Raw genomic sequence first — 13,621 nt, forward strand, 5'->3', positions numbered from 1 at the left:
AGAGGCCACTTTCCTTCTCCCTCTTGAACCGTGTTCCCCCTCTTCGCGCATGGCTCGTGTACCCAGCTGTGTCTTGAACTTCCAAAATTAGAGGACTAAATCCTGTGGCATCCCAGAACTAGGATGTGAAGTACCACAGGTCCTCTGCCCAGTGGTTTTGTCCTTGGTTCTGCCCTCTGGGAATTTCAGGTGCACTAAAAATAACAGAAAAATGCAACACAAATGATAAAACCCCACACTCAGAAAACATACACACACACACACGCACATGCACGCACGCACACACACTCCAGGGATCTGAAGCTGCAAAACTGGCCCCCATAGAAGCCCACCCCTCATGATGCTTCCTAGGTCTTGGGCCCTCCATCCTGGGCCATGAAACCACCCCAAATGACAGACAACAGTCATAACCCAGTATTGCCATTTAAAAAGGGGAAAAGAAAAAAAAGGAAACTGCCTGAAGTTGTTGCGCACACACGCGCGCGCACACACACGCGCACACACACACACACACACACACACACATTACAGCGTTACTCCAAGGCTCCGATCTTCCCGGGGAGTGCAGATGGGGCTCGGGGCAGGGCGGCCTCTTGCTTAACTGGGTGTAAGGCAGCTGGAAGGTAAGACTGGGTTTTCTGAGCATCCACTGAAGTGTCCTCTCATCGAGGCGGACCTTGTCCCTCAGCATGTCGTGCTCTCCCCCTCCCCACCTCCGAAACTTGGTCCAGAAGTTTGGCAGCAAAGAGAAAACTCCCTTCTCGGTGTGTTTTCTCTTCCACTTCTTGTGCGTCACTGGTCGGCCAGGAAGGAAATCAGACGGGAAGAGCAGGAGAAGAAAATGCTTCTGGAAATGGCCTCAAAGATCTGGTTCCATTCTATGAACTAAGGGCGTCGTTCCTCTGATATGATCGGTGTTGGGGTATCGTCCCCTTCTGCCAGCCCAGCGGAGGGTGCTTCCTTGTCTACACCCGTGCCGCCCCAGACCACGGGCACCGTCCCTTCCCAGCCCACCACCCCATCCTCGTGAGTGACGGGAATCGGAACTGTCTCGAGTGGTGATGTCTTCAAGAAACCACGGAGCCAAAAGTTAAGAACTGATGGAAGAGCCACGTGATGGGAACGCTTTCCCCATCTCGGTGATGAGGCAACACAAAGTCCGACGAGATGCAGGTGCCTAAGCCAGCTCCACTCTGCCTCGGCACTGGCACCATCTTGATTGAGTTCTGTTGTATATATGTATATTATATATATATTTATATATATATATATATATATATATATGTATGGGTTTGTTTTTTTTAGCACACTGTCCCATTCTCGGGTCTGGATTTGGGGCAGTTGGTCCTCGGGACAGGTTGGACAGAAGGGGCCAAGGTACAGAAGAATCCCGAGATTAGCGTGAGGCCCAGGCCCCCCCAAGCACAGAACATGGACCATCCGTAGCCATGGCTGATGTCGTCGGGGAGTCCATACAGGTAGCGTGGGTAGCGTGACAGCTCAAAGTTGATCCCGGCCACACAGGTGCACAGTGAAATGATGCAGAAAGTTCCTGGAGGAGACGGGAAGAAACAGGGGTGGGGTAACAGAGAAGGAAAGGGAAGAGGAGAGGGAGAGAGAAAGAGAGAAGTGAGGTTTACTACATTTTCGATTTTCTTGAGTAGAAACAATGAGGAGATCCAGGTAAGAGTAACCTGCTAACGAGATCAATATTTGCAAGTATTCATGGAGAAGGGAATAGTATCAAGGCTTCCTCATGCTTCAATAACGGCCCAGTCTTGGATAAACTCGGGGAGTCTCTCCTTTGGGGAAATACTAAAAATATATCACATGAAAGTTTGTGTAGGGTGCAGTGAAGCAGGAGAGTATTCAGCTCATTTTTCGAAAGCCTTTAAAATTCAGTCTTTCCTTGGAGACGCAGAAAACACCCCCCACTGCTACTTCCTTAAAGAGAGAAACATTTTTACTCTTTTCTTTTCCATACACAATGTCTCATACGATATTAGGTTTTCCTTTAATCCATTTACCAACCAGCCATCCAAATCCTGGAAGCCTTTTCCCGTAAGACATTTCCCAGCGTTTTCTGTGGAAAACTAAGCCTAGGAGATAACTCCTTCACGACGCGGCAGCAGAGTCGATAACTCTGGGGAACTCTGTACGTCACTTCTCACCCACTAAGATTCATCATCCACAGTAACATAAGTTAACTTGTCCAGCCTAGTCTTACGAAGTATTTCACAAACTTATTCAATGATGCTCCTTTAAAAAAAAACCATTGCTCAAATTAACCTCCAATGAGAAGGCTGCTACAAGAGATACAATGTTATCAAATAGAACAGAATTATAAGTCCACTTTTAGCCAACAGATATTTGATGTACCTAAAATGAGTTTAAGACCTTTTCTCGATATTTGCTGTGTCTAATGTTTCCTCTGTCACTGCAGATAGGAGAGCAATGGCCTGAAGAAGTAAAGTCTGGAAAAGGCTGGGTGGGGTCGATAGTACTGCAGGGGTCCAGGCACTTCAGGGGCTGTGATCTGTGTTTCCAAAGACCACTAATTCAGGAGCAGAGCAGAGGGCGGTCCAGAGGCAGGAGACCAGTTAGGAGCTGTAGTCAAGGGGAGAAGGAAGGAGGGGTCTGGCGAGGAGGGAGCAGGGCAGGGCTGAATGAATGTTAGTGAATGATAGCTGGTAGAGGCAATGGAAAGCAGCGAGTCAGGGGTGACCTGGGCACAGGTGCCGCATAAATAAAATTGTGTGGGTGGGAAGCATGTAGGTGTACATATGTGTGCATGTGTGTGTGTGCACGTGTGTGCGTGTACATGCTTGTGCATGTGCGTGCAGCGACAGTCATCGTGTACAAACAGATATGGTACCATCATTACCTGGGAAAACAGTGGGGGGTTACAAAGCACCCCGAGTCTCTCCTGCTGTGCCCTGGGGTTCAGACGGAATTCTAAGACGGCACCCAGGGTGGATTAGGTCTCATCCCAGACTTTCTTTTTTTTTTTTTTTTTTCAGACTTTCTTAATCGGAATCTTAGGGAGAGGACGGAATCTCTCCTTTTTAAAAGTTCCTCAGATGATTTCTTGGTGAGACCCTGTGTTAGGGCAGAGGTTCTTTGTATAACCTTGAGGCACAGATTCAGGTGAGGGAAGAAGCAGAGGGGGGGCCCCAGGGAAGGAGGCAGCCGGTGGGACCCTGGCCAAGGACAGCGTGATGGCTCGGCCATCACTGAACTGAAGACAGCTTCGTATGGACACCAGTTTCAAAGACTCCGAACTCCAACAAACGAGAGCTGGCCTGCTCGTGCCTCAAGTACGCTTTCAATTTCTGGTTCAGAAACCTGAGTGTGCGATGACGTCATCTACTAAAATTTAGATTTAGGACAGGAAGAGGGAGAGAGCGCGCGCACACGTGTGCACGCGTGCTGAGTTCAAATCTGAGCTGCCCTTGGGATGTTAAGGCACTTGGCACCGTGGGTCTGGAGCCTGGTAGTAATTTCTGAGCTAGAGATGTGGACTGAGTCATCATCTTATAGATTGAAGCTCTGGATGGGACTGAGGTCACCCAAGGGCTCTCTATAAACTGTATCCACATAGGATACTTTTAAAAATGGAGACGTTTCTTCTCATCAAATGGTGCACAGTGACTTGTTCCCGGGAGAGAAGGTCGATCTCAAGGAAGTTTTGATCTTCCCAAGTTACCAGTAGCTGAAAAAGCTTGACAGACACTATTTTAAGGGTGTTCTGCAAGCAGAGCAGACAGGACACAAAGATGTGGTTGATAAATCAAGACCTAATTACTTAATTACCATATGGACTTAATTAGCTACCAATTGGAAGTGGCCCAGCTTGTTGGTAACATCCATCTTGTTGTCATGTTAATAGGGTTAGTTGGGATATCTTCCTGCCTCCACTTCCTGTCAGTTGTTCTGTGACTCTGGAACCTTTAAAGATTTCTGTAGTTTGTTAGCTCCCGTCAATATTCCCGTAGATGGGAAAAAACTCTGAGGGCTCTCACTTAAGACGGCGCGTTACGCAGGTCATCTGTACAACATGTCAGGAAAGCCCGTTGTGACAGAGAGAGAGGAGTTGAAGCAGCTTCTGTCAGCTACCACAGACACGCCTGTTTTCCGTTCGGAGCAAGGATTTATATTTTTATGTACTTCTGCACTTATAAATTCAAGTTTGGAAACGTGCATTAATAACTGGAAATACACACGGCAGGAGTACCGGAGTGTGGGGGGACGAGGGGCACAGGCACGCAAGGACCCTACCTGACCCAGCTTTCTGTCTCAGGTGATGAGCCCAGCTCTCAGACCTGTGGACTGGTGACCAACCGGGAAGGGTGGGGTGCAGAACTCCCCCTACCACCACCAACTCTGAGGGGTTCTCTGGGGAACTAATAGAGATTCTAAATGTTTCTGCTAGAAAACATCCTCAATTAAAGGGCGGTAATAGATATTACAGCACGGGGATTGCAGCCTCCTTCCGTTCACCCAGAAGTACAGTGGTCCTTTGGGCAAGTATAAGGCTCTCCTCTCCCCTCAAGGAACAGGTCGTGGCCTGGGTCATTTTATTTCTCGGGAGCACTTATCGATTGGTGAGTGAGGATCCAGAAAGGCAAACGTAATAATGCGTGGTCACATCTTCTCAGTAATTCCCCCCCATGGCTTGGGATTTGAGCCTCACTCCAGTCAGGCTCCCAGACTAACTGTAGTCACAGTTAGCAATTAAGTGAAATGAACTACCCAAGCCCTTCCCTTTGGAGCAAGGCTCTGCTGCGTGGCCAGAACTGGCTGTAACACTGGCTAGGCAAGTAGGGACAGCAGCAGCGCGGCTGTCGGACCTAAGTGACGTCAGGTCTGGGGAGGCAGGTTAACTGCAATGGGGCAGGCGGAAGGGGACATTCCTGTGGCGCGGCTGTCAGACCTAAGTGACGTCAGGTCTGGGGAGGCAGGTTAACTGCAATGGGGCAGGCGGAAGGGGACCTTCCTGTGGCCGCCGGCTCCACGGTGTACCCAACGGCCAATCAGCAAATATCTGTTGAACTTCTGTGTTTGTGTCAAGCATTATGCTAGATGCTAGGGGGATAAAAAGGAGAATAAGATAGGATCACTGTTCTTAAGAATTTTTAATAAAGTCTAAAATAAAAGATGAAAAAAAATCTTATAATCTCGCTGGGGATATGAGACAGATATAACTGAAAAGCTGAGGATGAAGTGAAAATAGCACCAGACTGGGGATTAAGAGACCTGAGTTTAGTATCAGCTCTGAATCTTTGGTCCCCTCATCTGTAAAATCAGGGCGCTGGAGCAGACAGCTCTAAGGTGGCTCCTATATCTCGCCATGTTTAGGAAAAGAAGGGCTAATACCCAGAGGTAAATGGTAAGAGACAACTATGCCGGGCCAGGGAAGGTTTCCCAGAGGAAGCAGGGTGTCCGCAGGCAATAAAGAGAAGGGGGTCCGCACCTGGCCTGGAGAGCATCCCTCCTTCAACCCCAGTGCCCCAGTGTCCTAGGTCTCTAAGTCTGAGTCGAGAAGGCATGTCCACATCCCACTCCCATCGTGCCTCTAACTACTGAAACGCTCACCACTGCCATCCTGGTCAGGCTTCCATCATCTCCCACAGAACCTCTAGTAACAGATCATTGGTTCCCTGCCTTCTTCCAGTGACATTTAAACAAATTTAAATCCCACCTTCCTTACCCTGCCTGTATGGGCTTACCTGAGTGGACGCTTCCTACCGATCTGACCTCATTTCTCACCTTGACCCCCATACTCCCTGTACTCTAGCTAAGAAGAATGGCCTTCTTCTTGAGATCTTCTGGGATCTCAATTCAAATGCCATCCTCTCAGAGACCCTTCCTGACCCTCTCCTAAAGCAGTCCCTCCTCCAGTGGTTTTCAAACCCTGTTCCATGGAGGTGCCTCAGGAGCTGCCACTGGGAAAGGAAGAGGGAGTAAAAGAGCCTCCCAGCCCTCCCTCCTCTCTGTGGCCAGAAGAGCCCTGCTTTGATCTGTTTCCACGTGAACTTTCACTTGATCTAAACATTTTTGAAAAGCACCAGCCTTGTCCATTCACAAGGGGACCGTAAGGCCTGTCATTGCAGGAACTGTAAAGCTCTGGACAGCAAAGTGCAATGGCTCTTCTATTAGTTTCAAGTCCATGCCTTTGGCCGAAATAGCTAATCAATCTCAACCCTTATTCCTGCTGGCCTCAGACTCCGACTGAGCCCAGCCCTCCCCAGCAGCCAGCCGCAACTAGTCAGTTGCAGCAGGTTGCAAGGAGAAATGACACCTAGTTACCCTTTCCGTGCCAGGACTCTCAGCTCAGGAAGTCCAGTTAGATGAGACCACACCACCCCATGTGCCCGCAGCCTGAGAGCCAGTGCTAACAAGACCCACTGGCACAGAGGGAACAGTGTCGTCCAGAACCCTCTGGTGTCCCCATTTGCAAACTCCACCTGTGAGCGGGAAGGCATGGCCAAGGAGTGGAACGCACTCTGCAAACATAAATGCTTCCTTTTGATTCCAACACAGCACCTGCTTCCTTGGATGACCAACCCCACCTGGAGCTCTTTCAGGAATCAAACCCATGATGTCACCTGGCAACCCATGGGCCAGCCCCAGTCACCGGTGTCTGAGTGTCCCGTCAGCGCCTAGCTGGAAGGGGCGAGGGCTGAGTGGGGTTCTGGGATCACTGGCCGCACGCCCACCAGCCGCCCCCCACCCCTCCGCTCCAGGCACCACTGAGGCTTGAGTGAGGGTGAGACCGAGAGAAGGGTTTCCATGCCCAGCCGGCCGACTTCTTGTCCCAGCGCCAAATACAGCCCCCTCACCAAGCTCCTCGCATTGCTGCCGTTTCTAATTAACGTTTCTCTGGTGCCGATATTAGATTCTAGTTTTCTCCCCACTTTTAGTTTCTGGGCTGTCTGACAACTTCCTCCTGCTTGGCTATCTCTTCCCTGAGTTTCCAAGCTGCCCCTTGATCCAGGCTTGGTCCCCCTCCCTAGATGTCCCTGTCTGTCTCCTCCTTTGTCTTTTCAGACTTGGGGCTTGTCAGTCTTCCTCTGAAACCACATTCCATACTCTTTCTGGCCACTTCACCCTCTCCTCTGATTTGAACTACCACCAGAACATGAGCGCTTCATAGGATTGTATGATAGTGTGTGCTATCACATGTTATGTAATTCTGCGTCCCCATCCCCAGGGACACGGTATGTTTGAGGTACTCCCTGGCTACACACAGGATTTCCACTGCTTCCCCCATAATCTCCAATTCCCTTCAGTTTCTGACTTTTGTTTTCTTTCTTCCTTCCCTAGAAGGGTGATCAAGCATCCCAGTTTGCCTGGGAGCTGGTGAGGGTAGAGGGTGTGTCCCTGGTAAGTGTGACTTTTGGTCCTAAAACTAGAAAGATGTGGGCTAAGGAGTACACATTGGTCACCCTTCCTACACGTTCCCTCCTGCCCTGCACTCTGGGGCCAATCGGTGACACTGCAATGACTACAGAAATGAATCCTCGCTTGTACGTTACAGACAACCTAAAGCCTTAACCCAGTGGAAGCGCAGAAACTTGGATCCCTGGGTCTGTTGCCATGCTAAGAAATGCCTAGCCAGGAGAGCACTGTTTTGGGGTAGTTAATTCTTCTGCAACCTTGAAGTGTCACCAGGGAGCACTCACTCTGCAACCCCAAATGGTTCTATCCCAGTACCACCTGGTAGGTTGATTACCAAGATATGTTTAAGCTGATATTCAGAGTTTTGGCGTTAACCTCTGCTCAGCCCGCTTCCGAGCAGTGACTGCAGGTACGTAAGGCGGGCGAGATGGGGCCTCCCGCGTGGCTGCTGCTTTAGCACCCACAGGAGGGGAGGGGAGAACACGTCTCCACTTCTTTCAGGGACTGTTGGAGAAGCCACGCAGTAACACCGCAGCCACGGATCCTGTGGAGAAACAGCATCAAAACTGTGGCCTCAGGCATGGCAGCGAAGGGCTCTTACTAATTCATTGCCTAGGAAACCAAGGGCCTCGAGAAGGTTCTCACGGGAATCCAGGGCGGTCACATATTGTGTGCAGAGGCATTTTCCCAAATAGCTATTCCTTCTGTGACCAGGTTGTACCCAAAACTTCACTGGAGTATAATTTCTGCAGCTTTCCAGGGCCAGAAATCCATCTGTGTGACATTTTCTGCTCTTGGGAATAAGGAGTGACGCCTGCTTATCCCTGACCCTCACGTGGTGCCTTGTTGCTATGGTGGCCAGAGGGCCTCTGTCCTGACCCCAGCCCCACAGGTCGTTGCAGAGCTGTCTCTGCAGAAGTGCCCTGGTGGACGTGTGTGTCAGGGAGGTCAGGAAGCAGCCCAGTCCTCTCTCTAAGACTCTCTCCCTTGCGCCCCCTCTGATCTTTAAAACCGTAAAGAAGCAAATCGGCAAGCAGAAAAAGGATCCCTCCTCCTTTAACAGTGGTATGCATCCCAGGAAGCTGATGTATACAAGCCCTTCCTTTGCTTAGATTAAATGCCTCAGCAGCATTTAGCTCTTGATAGCACTTTATAGCTTCGCTCAGACCTGCACGGAATATAAATTACTGTTGAATTATACACCATTGCATCAGCGGCAGCCAGCAGGCAGGTCACGTGGGGCTTTACAGCCAAGGTGCCTTAGGGGTTCACTGGGATGAGGCAGGGGGTGGTGACAGGCTCTGGGGGAGAACACACTGCAGGGGATGGGGCCCTGAGCTAAGACAAAACCATCCATCATTCTGCAAACTCTGCAGATGCTCTAGGCAGTCATTGCATAAACGCCACCTCACCCCCAAGGCAAGCGGCTTTTGTATCCCCGAGTCTGTGTCTGCACACTGCAAGGCTGGTCTACGTCCGGGCATGATTATGCCACAGTAATGCCACATCCTCAACTCAAGCGACAAAAGGGACTGGCTGGTTCAAATAGGTTGGCATTGACTAAAGAAAAAACCTCTGCGTTCCTATCATAGAACATGGAGTCTCATCCCTTGGTTTTCCATATCTCCTCACAAAATTCCTAAATTGAAGCCCTAATCCCCCAATATTTCAGAATGTGACTGTATTTGGAGATAGGGCTGTTAGAGAGCTAATTAAGTGAAAATGAGGCTCTTAGGGTGGGCCCTAATCCAATGTGACTGGTGTCTTTGTAAGAAGAGGAGATTAGGACATACAAAGAGATATGAGACAGCTGCACGCACAGAGGAAAGACCACATGAAAAGGCAGCAAGAGGGAGGCCATCTGCAAGGCTGCGAGAGAGGCCTCAGAGGAAGCAACCCTGATGACACCTTCATCTTGGACTTCCAGCACTGTGAGAAAATGAATTTCTCTTGTTTAAGCCGCCCAGTGTGTCGTATTTTGTTTTGGCAGCCAATGCAATCTGATACAACAGGTGGATATATGATGACTGGCTTATTAACAGAACGTTACAATACATGATAAAATAAGGCCCTGTTTCCAGACTTTATGGCTACCGGTAACTAAAACAGGCATCTGAACACAGCCGTACAAAACGTAGCTGCCGGGCGTCGTGCGGATTTTTCTCCGTCTCATCAACGCATCTACGCTCACTCCCCCTCAAGCCCCATCACGATACTTATTCTTCTGGGTGTATGTTAGATTTGATCACAAGATCACTGGCCCTGGTGACCTCTACACCCAAGACTGAGCCTTTTCAAACTCGGGGAAACACCTAAAGGGCTGAGCCAATGGAAGAGAGCATCAGTGGGTTCAAATGTTGTCACGGGAATTTACTAAGGTCGAAGCGCCACTGTCCAGTCTCCTTAACTGGACTCTGCCGTTTCCATCCTTTACCCAGTCTACACAGGGTCCCTGCAGCTATCCTGGCAGTTAACCTTTATGGCCCAGTCCAAGCCCCGAATGGCCCAAGAAGTCTTCTCTGAGTGTGCCCAGCACCAGATAATCCACATTTTTTTTCAGAAGCCCTAAAACTTTTCTGGTCTGGAACAGGCAATCTCACAATGAGCTATAGGAACCTTCTCTTGTTCTCTGTTTTAGTTTGTGTTCAGCTAGACTGTAATTTTCTCCAGAATTGGTTACGGTAGTGGTGTCTCCTTTCATATTAGATACAGCACTGCCCAGTAAATCAATATCACTGGAGGAAATGGATTTCTGGGCTGTGGAGCTTTTAAATGAAAATATGGGCTTTGAAACCCAGAAGGGAATGAAGGCGATATCATGGCTGGCCCTCCCACCCTCCTTTCTCCTAAATCGCTTTGCGGTTGCTGAGGTGTTTTTGCGTGCGTGTGTGTGCGTTCACGCGTGTGCCCACACAGGTACATGCCTACCTACCTTGTGTTTCAATGGGTGCCCTGGATTTCAGGAAGCATTTTTATTTTTAGGGAAATTCAGCATCAGAATAATACCCTCTCCGCAGGATTATTTTGAAGAGCGATAATAATGAGTGTGAAAAGGCTGAGAGAAGTTAAGATTGCTTTCTATACGTAAGGGATGATATTAGAAATGGAAAGCTTTAAGCGAGGGTGAAGACAAATTGTTCCAGAGGACGAGAAAAATTGTGCTTGTTGCTTTTCACCTCCATCACCCGCTCCATTCTCTCCCGGCCCCGTCGCAGGGCAAGTACCAAACCAAGAAGAACTTGCTCTCAGCAGGGACCAGAGACAGTGCTCCCTCAGGACCCTTCGTTCTGTGGGCTTTGTTGGCACTCCAACCATGGAATTTGGAAGATCTCAGAATACACCTCTGAGACCCTCCTTAGTAAGGGAACCTATCTTTGGGCTCAGGTTGCAGCATCCAGTGGGGGTTAGTTACATCATGACATTGCTGGGTTTGCAAAGAAGCCTGTGGCTCAACTGGGATGGGTAAAAGGAAGCAGCTCTAAGAGAAGGGTTGGGAATAGCTAGGTGACATGAGTTGGGGACCTTTTATAAGTGCTGTAGAGGCTCTGACCGTGATTCCCCTGGAAGGTAGAGGCGGCATTTAGTAAATTATTATAAAATTCATTTATTAAACACCTATTGCCTAGTGGACTGTGAGAACAATTTTTTTGTTTTGTTTTGTTTTGTTTAACATCTTTATTGGGGTATAATTGCTTTAGAATGGTGTGTTAGTTTCTGCTTTATAATGTTTTGTTTTGTTTTTGGTCTACACAATACACTTTCCCTTCTTTCTTCTTTTGTTACAGCACCACCACCATTCTTTCTCCCAGGAAAGCCATTCTGTGACCACAAGGATTAATTCAAGCAGAGGCATTTGACTCAAGCCAAGCCTCAGTTTCTGTCTCTTCTGTACGTCAAGGTTGCCGTGAGATTACATACATTTACGTAAATCATCTATGTATATGCATTAATATATATATACACACACATCATATAAATTATATAATTCACATCATAATCCCAAATTAAATAATTTGCTGAAGGTCCCAAAGTATAAGGAACAGAGCAAATATTTGATTTCGCTGTAAAGCCTCAAACTATTTGATTGTGGAAACACATGAGAACTACACATCACACTTGCCTCCACTGGCCCCATTAAAACACAATACACCCCAGGGGAAGCAACCACTGGCCCACTCCACTCTTGCCCACCTGGTCTTGGATATTTCAGGGAATGAAGAGTTGGGAACATCTGAGCCTGGTGGTCTGTGGTGAGCTAAGACCTTTCCAAATAGGGCAGGAAAGTTCTAGAGAGGAAATGAATCAAGACTGCAGCATCACATTTTTCTCAATGCGAACTTTTGCAGTTTTCTATCCATCTGGGCCTTGGTTCAGAGCTGAGAGTTAGTGGATCCAACTGGCTTCTTAACTAGACCAAGTGTGGCATCTACAGCTGTGTAGAAAGGAACGTTCTGAAGCTGTGAAGAGCGAGCTTCCAAGCGTAAGGCCACTTAGAGCATGCCATATTCCTGCCCCGGCTTCTCTTTTCTCTCCTTCTCTTTCTAGGCCAGCACTTTCTGGTGGACAAGGGTCCATGGAGCAAACTTTGAGAACCTTTAGGGCAGAGGGCAATCTTGCCCTGGGTTTCTTGCTAGGGACAAGGTTTGAAGTCATACAAAACCTCCTGCAGACCATCTCAGATACTACAGCTCTCTGTTTGGTCTAACATTCATCTTCCTAAGTAGATACAAGGATTTTGCAGAGAAAGCCACGTCACCAATGCCACCCCCACCCCCCAAAGCCAGCATGAAGCCCAATACAAATAAATCTATCATTATGTTTGAACTCCTGTCTTGGTCATCATAAGGCTCTCCTGGCCCGCCCAGAGGTCCACCAAGTCAGCCTGCAACAGCTTCCTGGGAGGAGAGCTGCTACCAATGGGGATGTGGCTTAGTGGAGAGACAACTCCACCAAGAATCAGAAAATCCAGGTTCTGGTCCCATTCTTTCCCATTAAGTGGATAAACCACCTCATCTCTCTTGGCTATGATCAACCATGAAATACAGGGGGTAGGACCAGATCTCTGAGATCCTTCCAATTAAATGATCCTGTGACTCTAGGTACTGGGACAAAAAGGTACCATTCTCTCTGAATTGTTCTAGGACTTGCTGTCAGTTATTTCGTCAGACGTGAGTTGCCTGGAGAGAAGATACTGCTTCTCACCTCCTGACACGCACAGAAGGGCTGGTGCATGGGACCATTAAATGTCATTATTTGCCATCAACGTGCCTAGGAGGCTCAGCTCAAAACTGCCCTGATTTGAAACACGGAAGGTTGGGACCCAGCTGTTTAAGTGTCTGGAAGAACTTGGCTCCTGTAAGAAATCTCTCTGGCTTCTGCCCTATGTGATCCAAGCCAATGCCACGTTCATTAGCAGAGGAAGACGCTTGGGGTGGTAGCCAGAAGATCAGGAGAGTCTACCACCTGGTTTGGTTTATGTTTCCATATGCCTGGCACATTCGTCAGCTTGGCCTGGCCTTTGAGATGAGAACCTGGACCCAAGTGATTCTGGCGTGCTGTCACCTCACCACTGGGTCACTGGACACATATATGGATTTAGATGGATCAAGCGCTTATATATACTATTTTTAATAGGATAGGCATTGTTCCAAATGCTTTACCAATAAAATGGTAGTTCTTTGAATCCTCAAAGCAACCTTATGAGATTTAGATGGGGAAAGACACAGAGAGGTTAAGTAAACTGCCCAAGATCACCAGCTGCTCTGTACTGGAGCCAGGATTCAAATCCATGTTTTCGCCACTTGTTTTCTCTCATTCCAGTTATTTCACGTGCACGCGTATTATCTCTAGAGCTGGACTGTAAGCAATGTAAGCAGAGAAGCTCTTTTCCCCAATAGGGCCCTATACCCAGTGGTGTTTAAGTAAGATTTACTGGGCTTCCCTGGTGGCGCAGTGGTTGAGAGTCCGCCTGCCGATGCAGGGGATGAGGGTTCGTGCCCCGGTCTGGGAAGATCCCACATGCCGCGGAGCGGCTGGGTCCGTGAGCCATGGCTGCTGAGCCTGCGCGTCCGGAGCCTGTGCTCCGCAACGGGAGAGGCCACAACAGTGAGAGGCCCACATACCGCCAAAAAAAAAAAAAATTTATTCACTAGATGGTGAGATCGGGAGAAGATTGTTATCAAACGTGGTCCTGAGGAGGTTCTGGGTGCCCCTCAGACTC

The 13,621-nt window shown here is 48.7% G+C and overlaps 1 protein-coding gene across 2 annotated transcripts in view; it reads right to left on the bottom strand.

The window, feature by feature from the left end:
* Positions 1 to 1,301: 1,301 nt before the first annotated feature.
* TMEM178B (transmembrane protein 178B) overlaps positions 1,302 to 13,621 on the bottom strand; it is a gene marked incomplete at both ends in the record, with an annotated part of 362,181 nt that continues 349,861 nt past the window's right edge. For both annotated transcript variants that reach the window (XM_082661775.1, XM_082661774.1), the window contains one exon: positions 1,302 to 1,552. In XM_082661775.1, the coding sequence (XP_082517901.1) occupies positions 1,302 to 1,552 (251 nt within the window). The remainder of the gene's footprint in view (positions 1,553 to 13,621) is intronic.

This window comes from Grampus griseus (assembly GCF_964374135.1).
Source record: "Grampus griseus genome assembly, chromosome: 9".
NCBI classification, from domain to species: Eukaryota; Metazoa; Chordata; class Mammalia; order Artiodactyla; family Delphinidae; genus Grampus; species Grampus griseus.